This window comes from Ovis aries, chromosome 13 (assembly GCF_016772045.2).
Source record: "Ovis aries strain OAR_USU_Benz2616 breed Rambouillet chromosome 13, ARS-UI_Ramb_v3.0, whole genome shotgun sequence".
Taxonomy (NCBI): Eukaryota; Metazoa; Chordata; class Mammalia; order Artiodactyla; family Bovidae; genus Ovis; species Ovis aries.
In genome coordinates this window covers 74,182,734-74,192,163 of record NC_056066.1, presented here as the reverse complement: position 1 = coordinate 74,192,163, position 9,430 = coordinate 74,182,734, and the positions used below count along the sequence as shown (strand labels likewise).

Here is a 9,430-nt window from a genome sequence, read left to right as displayed (position 1 = left end):
AATTTCACAATAAACAGGACTGACCCAACTCCTCCCCTGTCTCACTCCCTTCCTCATTGCCTGATCCAACCTCTCAGCCAGGATATTAAAAGCCCCGTCCATCCCCAGCATCCTCAGGAGCCCTCCTGCAAGGCTATGAAGATGAGGCAGCTCTGCCTCTCCGCAGCCCTTCTCTTCCTCCTGGTTATCCTGGCGGACAGCACCCCGGTGTATGAACAGCATACCCAGGACGAAGGTAGGTTCACCTCTCCTCTGTAGACTGGAGGGGAATGAGGGGAGTTCTTGGAAGGGGTGGGGTGGATGCTGCCAACCCTCTTGGAACGTTTCCTGCCACATTGGGTGGGGCTTTTGTTTGCTTTGGCCATATTGTTCTTCCTTGTTGCGCGAGGACATTCTCTAGTTCTGGGGTCTATTCTCTGGTTGCAGTGTGTAGGCTTTTCCATGGGGTGGCTTCTCTTGTTGCAGTGCAGGGGCTCTAGGCATCTGAGTTCAGGAGTTGCAGTTCACCTGCTTAGTCGCCTCTAGGCATGTGGAATCTTCCCAAACCAATGATAGAACCCATGTCCCTTGCGTTGGCAGGCTAATTCTTAACTACTGGAGATCAGGAAAGTCTGAAGTTGCAAATCTTTAACTCCACTCCCATTATGATTCTCATGAGGAAATATCTTAAAATTAGATACATATGTATATCAAACGGGTTGTGACAGGGCAATATCTTGTCTGAAACCTGCCACCCATGTGCCCTGTGGCCTAGAAGAAGTCATCTGCAGTTTCCTCATCTGAGCAGCAAGTACCTGTAACATGGGTTCTTTGAACATTTTGCCAGTTACAATTATAAAGAGTTTATTCACATTTCTTGGCCAATTTTGGTCATTTTCCACCAAGATATGTTCACTTGAAAAGATTCATGTACCTACTTGCTTGGGGCCAGAAAGTACATATATGTGTGTGTGTCAAATAATGGTTATCCCTCTATTATAAAAATTAATGAGAAAGACCTGGAACTACTGAGCAGAGCAACTACAGGGAAAGCAAGAAACACAACTCTGTGTTGGCTGGCTCGTAGGACCAAGGTTGACACAGTATTAGCAAGTTGCCAGACCGTTACCCTTGTCCTCTTTTGACTATCATATTATTATCCATATTTGATCCTTGTCCTGGTTCATGGCCCAAGATTCCAGACAATTTTGGAGTTTTTGTCTTTCATAGACCACAAGGTTGTTAAAGAATTGAAATTCGGTATACTGAAAGGGTTGACTAAGAGAATCTTCAATAACAGACTTAAAGCTTTGAACTTTCTGCACCTCTGGGGAGAGAGGAAAGCACAGAGATTGAGACCAATCAGCACTGGCTGATGATTTAATCAATGTGCCTATTTAGTCACCCGTCAATAAAAATCCATAAATACTGTCATTCGGATAGCTTTTGTGGTGGGAACTAATGGTGGTGTTGTGACGGTGCTGTGCTCACCAGGGCACGGACACTCCAAACACCTCCACTCCTCCTTTGCCCTACATATCTCCTCCATTTCACTGTTCCTGAGTTTTACTGTGTATATTAATCTGAGAACTGTAAGTAAGGGTTTTCATGAGTTTGATCGACAGTTCTATTGAATTTTTGAGCATGGAGCTGGGGTCATAGAAACTCTCACTTTTAATCACTTGGTCAGAAGCATGAGTGACTTGAGACCACTTGGCTGGCATCTGAAGAGAGGACAGTCTGGATGCCTCAACTGTGGCATCGGCACTAACTCCACAGATTTGGTATCAAAAGTCAGTTAGCTGTGGTTCTCCCATTGGGTGTTGGGAATTGGATGGTGTTGGTGGAGAAACCACGTATTTCATGTCAGGAAAAAACCCAGACTCACCTTATCCTGTGATATGAGGGCTTACGTGAGGCTTGGGGAGAGGTGAATAGTGAAATATTTCTTAATCAAATAATGATTATTCCTCTATTATTAAAACTAATTAGACAATGTGGAGTGTGGAGGACAGTAACTGCAGGGAAATGAAGAAACACAGCTCTGGTGTGGTAGGCTGTGGGACCAAGGCTGACATAATATTACTAAAGTCTTCGGGCCCTTTCTCTTATCCTCTTTTGTTATTTTGTCCTATTTTGTTATTTTCTTAACCATGTTTGATCTGTTTCATGGACCAGGACACCTGAAACTCTTGAAATTTATTCTCTCTAGTAGGTCATGTGATGATTTCTGGAAAGCGACTGGAGAAACGTTCAGTAAAGGAGCTCCCAACAGCAATACTCCAAGAAGAGAATAAAGGTTTGTACCTTCTGCAGCTCTGGGGAGAGGGAAGGTCACTGCGAGTGAGAGCAGTCACCAGTGGCCAATGATTCAATCAATAAGCCTATTTCTTGAAACGTCAATATAAATTCACAAATATTTGGATCAGAGAGTGTTCTGGGTGGGAATGCAATGACGTGATGTGAGGGTGCTGTGCTCCAATTGGGAAAGGAAGTTCCACACGCCTCCATTCCTGCTTTGCCCTACAGATCTCCATTTCACTGTTCATGAATTTTCATGTATATTAATCTGAGAATAGTAAGTAAGGATTTTCCTAAGTTTGGTCACCAGTTCCACTGATTTATTGAATATGGAGGGATCATGGGACCTCCACATTTTAGCCATTTGGTCACAGGCATAAGTAAATTTGGACCACATGGCTGGCACTAAAGTGAGGACAGTATTGAGCCCTCAACCTGTGGGAGCTGCATTAACTGCATGGATTTCATCTCAGATGTCAGTTGATGGGGGATACCTGGTGAGTGTTTGAGGAACTGGTTAGTGGTAGTAGATACACCACCAGATCATGCCTCCAGATCATGCAAAATGATCTGGAAAACCTTTAGGAAAAGGCAGGTCTTCCCCAAAACTCAAACACCCATTAAGAGGTTGGAAATTCACCACTTTTTTACTAGCACCTCTGAGGAGTGGGCCAGGATTTTGAGATTGAGATCCACCAGCAATGGGCGCTAATTCAATCATTATGATTATTTCTTGAAAATATCCATAAAAACTCATATTTATTTGGGTTCAGAGAGATTGCTGGGTTAGTGATCACCTGGACACATTATTTTATTATGCTGTCAGGAGATTGAATGTTAGAGGGAGGCTGACTATTATGCTGATGTGCTGTATCATCAGGTGATTCTTTTACTAAAAGGAATTCAATTATACCCATTTTATTTAATGACCTTGCACTTGGGGAGATAATGAAAATGGGAGTTTGTAAGTCCCTTCAAAGCACTGTTCTTGGGTTGTGAAAAAAATTTGGCAAATAGTTTGCTTTCTAGGAGGGAGACAAACAATAGCGAAGGCCAGAAATCCTATGGTAGATTATAAGTTTTTTGAAGTTAGAGAGTGATTCGGAGGAAGGATGCTGTGATTTTTCTCTGCAGGGTCAAGGACACCTTCTGTGATAAGGAAGGTTTGAGCAGAGGCTGTAGAAGAAATGTGGCTGTTGTGTTTGAGCAACAACTTGGACCAGGGTGGTTGAAGATGAATGGGTGGAAGGGAGGGGAAGGGAGTGGGAGGGAATGAGGCCAAGAGGCCATGGGGGCAGGTCATGAAGAGCTCTGCAGGACTTTATAAGAATCAGAATTTGACTCTCAGAGCAAAGAGTGATCACTGAGGGACTGGTCATAGGAACAGTGGGATAGGGCTGAATACTAACAGGATCCCTGAGGCTGCAGTACCAAGAGTGCCCTCTAGGGGGCAAAGGGCAGAGACAGAGGACCAGTGAGCAGGCTCCAGCAGCGGTCAAGTGAGCCATGATAAAGTGTGTATCTATGTTGTTCCCGGCGTCGATTTCAATTCTCTTGAATAACATGAATGTCTTGCTCTGTTGAGGCCTCTATGGAGACTTCATTACCTAGTCATGATGCATTAAATCATTAGCTTTTGGAGATTGTTCAACAGACAGCTCCATTACCCTCCTTGAGGTTGAGGAAAGGCGAGGAGATGGAGAAAAGAAGACCCCAGGGGAGGATAGGAGGGTAAGAAGGAAAGGCGGTGCTTTCCTGTGCAATCCAATCTGGGGTTACCAGGGTCTTTCCAAAATCTCCGACTTCTAGTACCAGAAGATACTTTTATTGTTCTTCTCACATAAGAAATACCAAGATTTTTAGGAACTCAGGGTCAGGAAAAGGATGAAAAGAAAAAAAAAAACAACCCTATATTTCTTTTTATGATCACAGTATCAACGTATTATTGGTATCAACATTCAAGTCATATAGTCCTCCTGAGGTATCCGGAGAAGGCGATGGCACCCCACTCCAGTACTCTTGTCTGGAACATCCCATGGATGGAGGAGCCTGGTAGGCTACCATCCATGGGGTCGCTAGGAGTCGGACATGACTGAGAGACTTCACTTTCACTTTTCACTTTCATGCATTGAAGAAGGAAATGGCAACCCACTCCAGTGTTCTTGCCTGGAGAATCCCAGGGACAGGGGAGCCTGGTGGGCTGCCATCTATGGGGTTGCACAGAGTTGGACATGACTGAAGTGACTTAGTAGCAGCAGCAGCAGCAGCCTGAGGTATCAGAAATAAACACACTGGTATGTTTGCTTCATGCTTTTCTTCCACTGTAGCATGATTCCTTCACATTTTTAAAAATTAACAGTGGAAAGCTTTTACCATCCACATAAGCACAGAGAATAGTATTATAAAACCAAGGTATCTAGACCCAGTAATTATTGATACATAGGAAATATTTTTTTATCTGTGATATCTCTTTGTTGTTGTAGAGTTGTGTGGTTTTTTTAAATTGCGCATTTATATATTAATTTGACATGTATCTTAGTTGTGGGCCAAAAGCTCAGTAGTTGTGGTCCAGCAGCTTAGTTGCGCCAAAGCATGTAGGATCTCAGTTCAGTTCAGTTCAGTTGCTCAGTCATGTCCGACTCTTTGCGACCCCATGAATCGCAGCACGCCAGGCCTCCCTGTCCATCACCAACTCCTGGAGTTCACTCAGATTCACGTTCATCAAGTCAGTGATGCCATCCAGCCATCTCATCCTCTGTCGTCCCCTTCTCCTCCTGCCCCCCAATCCCTCCCAGCATCAAAGTCTTTTCCAATGAGTAAGCTCTTTGCATGAGGTGGCCAAAGTACTGGAGTTTCAGCTTTAGCATCATTCCTTCCAAAGAAATCCCAGAGCTGATCTCCTTCAGAATGCACTGGTTGAATCTCCTTGCAGTCCAAGGGACTCTCAAGAGTCTTCTCCAACACCACAGTTTAAAAGCATCAATTCTTCGGTGCTCAGCCTTCTTCACAGTAGGACCTCAGTTCCTTAAAAAGGGACTGAACCCAGGACTCCTGTATTGGAAGGCAGATTCTTAACCACTGGACCACAGGTAAGTCCTATAGAAGTTTTTATTCAGTTCAGTTCAGTTCAGTTCAGTCGCTCAGTAGTGTCCAACTCTTTTTGACCTCATGGACTGCAACATGCCAGGCTTCCCTGTCCATCACCCACTCCCGGAGCCTACTCAAACTCATGTCCATTGTTTTGGTGATGCCATCCAACCAACTCATCCTCTGTTGTCCTCTTCTTCTCCTGCCTTCAATCTTCCCCAGCATCAGGGTCTTTTCCAAACAGTTGGTTCTTCACATCAGGTGGCCACAGTATTGGAGTTTCAGCTTCAGCATCATCAGTCCTTCCAATGAATATTCAGAACTGATTTCCTTTAGTATTGACTAGTTTGATCTCCTTGGAGTCCAAGGGACTCTCAAGAGTCTTCTGCAACACCACAGTTCAAAAGCATCAATTCTTCAGCTCTCAGCTTTCTTTATAGTCCAAATCTGATCAAAGGCATTGTACCAATTTTTCTTAAAATACTTCATGAGGAGATATAAATTTGTACATAATTAATATATTGTGTCATGCTTAGCAACATTCATAATTATGTTCCAGAAAAGAGGTTTACAAATGAGCTTTTCAATTTGATCATCTTCTGCAACCCTAACATTCTCTATTGTGAACAAACAGGTGGTTTCAGTTGCTGACTTTGTAGGCCGAGCTGTGATGACCATCCTTATAACTGACTCATTGACCCTCCCGTTTCAGCAACTTCTAGGCCTGCTTTCTGCCTTGAGCGTAAATTCTCAGGTCCCTGCATTACCCCAGAGATCAGATACTTTTACAATGCCAAGACTGGGCACTGTGAGCACTTTATATATGGTGGCTGTAATGGAAAGAAGAACAACTTCCTCACTGAAGAGGAGTGCATTAAGATCTGCGGTCAAGGGGCAGGGTCCCGGGCCAGGGCACAGGGGGAGGGGAAGGGTGGGGGAAAGAGGCAGAGCCCAGGGGGCCACACACCATTCACCCTGCATAGTATCTTCCTCCTTGCTGCTGCCAAGAGAAGAGGCTGCAGTGTCCTGTGAAACCACACACTGAGCGAGATCTCCAGGGAGAGAATGGCAGAAGGTCAACCCCAGATGCCTTTTTGTGATCATCTCAACCTGATCACATGCATCTCTTTTCAGGTGGAACACTGATGAGACCTCCAGGGCAGGTCTGCAGTGTTGCTGAGCACCTTTCAGGCTTGGAAGACTTATCTCTGTCTTATTGTCCATTGGGTCATGGGGACTATAGTTCCATATTTTTTGGAAAGTCTAGGCTCTGTCATGATGAACGGTGTCCAGGTCTGGGCTACAATGATGGCACTCAGTAAGTTCCTTTCTTTTTGCAGAGGACATGCGAAGAGTGGTCCCCCAAAACTCTGAAGTCTGAGATGGATCCCTGCAGCACTGAGCTGTGGCTGCTTCTGAAACAGTTCAGTTTCCTCGTAGCTCTTTTCTCCCCTACCCACCTCAGCAGAACCTGCCTGTTTCCTTTCCTCTGCGGGTCTACATATCTTACTTCTTTTTCACCCAGTTGGCTCTAAGATTCATGAGATACAGTCTTCCCTTTATCCTGAGCACTTAACACAGTTTCTGGCACCAAGGAGACAGTTTATAATTATTTGAGGAAGGAAGGAAGGAATGAGGAAGCACATTCCTCCTGCCCCAGGCAACTATAGAGCCTGTGGTTTGACACCAGGATTCTTATCTTAACCCACATCCTCATGACATCTTCACCTTCATCCCCTTCTACACCTTAACTGCTCTCCTTGTGGCTGGCCAGGGTGGTATTTCTGGCATCCAGTCTCAGCATCAGTAATGAGAGAAGTCTTTGCAATAAACAAGCTCTTTCCCCCAACAATGATGTTGCAGTTTCTCTTTCTGTAGCTTCAAACCTTGTGGCTTGTATTTCAATAAATGCATATTCAAAATCAAACTGATGGGAGTGGAGTCTGTTGTTTGCAACTACAAACCTTAAGCAATAGTTCAGTTCAGTTCTGCGGCATGCCAGGCTTCCCTGTCCATCACCAACTCCTGGAGCCTACTCAAACTTGTGTCCATTGTGTCGGTGATGCCACCAACCATCTCATCCTCTGTCATCCCCTTCTCCTCCTGCCTTCAATCTTTCCCAGCATCAGTGTCTTTTCCAATGAGTCAGTTCTTCACATAGGTGGCCAAAGTACTGGAGTTTCAGCTTCAGCATCAATCCTTCCAATGAATATTCAGGATTGATTTCCTTTAGGATGGACTGGTCTGATCTCCTTGCAGTCCAAGGGACTCTCAAGAGTCTTCTCCAACACTGCAGTTCAAAAGCATCAATTCTTAAGTGCTCAGCTTTCTTTATCATCCTCCAAGTCTCACATCCATACATGACTACTGGAAAAACCATAGCCTTGACTAGACGGATCTTTATTGGGAAAGTAACGTCTCTGCTTTTTAAGATGCTATCTAGGTTGGTCATAGCTTTTCTTCCAAGAAGCAAGCATCTTTTAATTTCATGACTGCAGTCACCATCTGTGGTGATTTTGGAGCCCCCCAAAATAAAGTCTGTCACTGTTTCCATTTTTCTTCCCATCTATTTGCCATGAAGTGATGGGGCCAGATGTCATGATCTTAGTTTTCTGAATGTTGAGTTTTAAGCCGACTTTTTAACTTCCGTCTTTCACTTTCATCAAGAAGCTCTTTAGTTCTTCTTCACTTTCTGTCATAAGGGTGGTTTCATCTCCATATCTAGTTTATTGATATTTCTCCCGACAATCTTGATTCCAGCTTGTGCTTCACCCAGCCTGGCATTTTGCGTGATGTACTCTGCATATAATTAAATAAGCAGGGTGACAATATACAGCCTTGATATACTCCTTTCCCGATTTGGAACCGGTCTGTTGTTCCATGTCCAGTTCTAGCTGTTGCTTCTTGACCTGCATACAGTTTTCACAGAAGGCAGGTCAGGTGTTCTGGTATTTCCATCACTTTAAGAATTTTCCACAGTTTGTTGTGATCCACACAGTCAAAGGCTTTGGTGTAGTCAATAAAACAAAAGTAGACGTTTTTATGGAGCTCTCTCCCTTTTTCGATGATCCATCAAATGTTGGCAATTTGATCTCTGGTTCCTCTGCCTTTTCTAAATCCAGCTAGAATATCTGTAAATTCATGGTTCATGTACTGTTGAGGCCTGCCTTGGAGAATTTGGAGCATTACTTTACTAGCGTGTGAGATGAGTGCAACTGTGTGGTAGTTTGAACATTCTTTGGCATTGCCTTTCTTTGGGATTGAAATGAAAACTGACCTTTTCCAGTCCTGTGGCCACTGCTGAGTCTTCCAAATTTGCTGGCATATTGAGTGCAGCACTTTCACAGCATCATCTTTTAGGATTTGAAACAGCTGAACTGGAATTCTGTCACCTCCACGAACTTTGTAGTGAATCCTAAGGCTCACTTGACTTTACATTCCAGGATGTCTGGCTCTAGGTGAGTGATCACACCGTCACTGTTATCTGGGACATGAAGATCTTTTTTGTATAGTTCTGTGTATTCTTGCCACCTCTTCTTAATATATTCTGTTTAACCCATTGGCTTCATGGAAATGGTGGTTCTTCTCACTGTTTTGCAGAGCAGTGGGCGTTTCCCCTTTCCTCATCACAGAGTGTGCCCTACCAGGTATAGGAAGCAAACACATTATAGCATCAGCAACCTTTTGATAGCCATTCCAAGCTACACAAAAACCTGGGACACAGACACCTCAATATGAAAGCTTTTGTTCCTTACTTCTAAGTTCAATTCAAACTGGGGAGGACGGGGAGGGCAGGTTGTTCTCCTGGACTCTCAGAAGGAGAATTGGCAGAAGGCTTAGTTGTCCACTTTTCTAAGAATCTGATTTCCTGAGGTCGTATGGGGCTTCTTACTTCAATTAAACAGGGGCAACTACCCTTTGGTGCCCCAAGCTCTGTATTAACATTTTGCCTGAAATATTCTATTAACCATTCTAAGTGTCCTTCAAGAGCAGAAATGGAGGCATGGAGATGACATTAAGTACTATATTTGTTTCTTAACAGGGCAGGTCCCCACTCTCTCAA

The 9,430-nt window shown here is 44.1% G+C and overlaps 1 protein-coding gene across 1 annotated transcript; it reads left to right on the top strand.

Annotated features, from left to right (window-relative positions):
* Positions 1-7,294, top strand: LOC121816233 (spleen trypsin inhibitor I-like). The gene is made up of 3 exons (XM_060397064.1): positions 1-235; positions 2,195-2,278; positions 6,080-7,294. Exons 1-3 carry the CDS (start codon positions 136-138, stop codon positions 6,397-6,399), a joined length of 504 nt encoding a protein of 167 aa, XP_060253047.1. The 5' UTR covers positions 1-135; the 3' UTR covers positions 6,400-7,294.
* Positions 7,295-9,430: the final 2,136 nt, after the last annotated feature.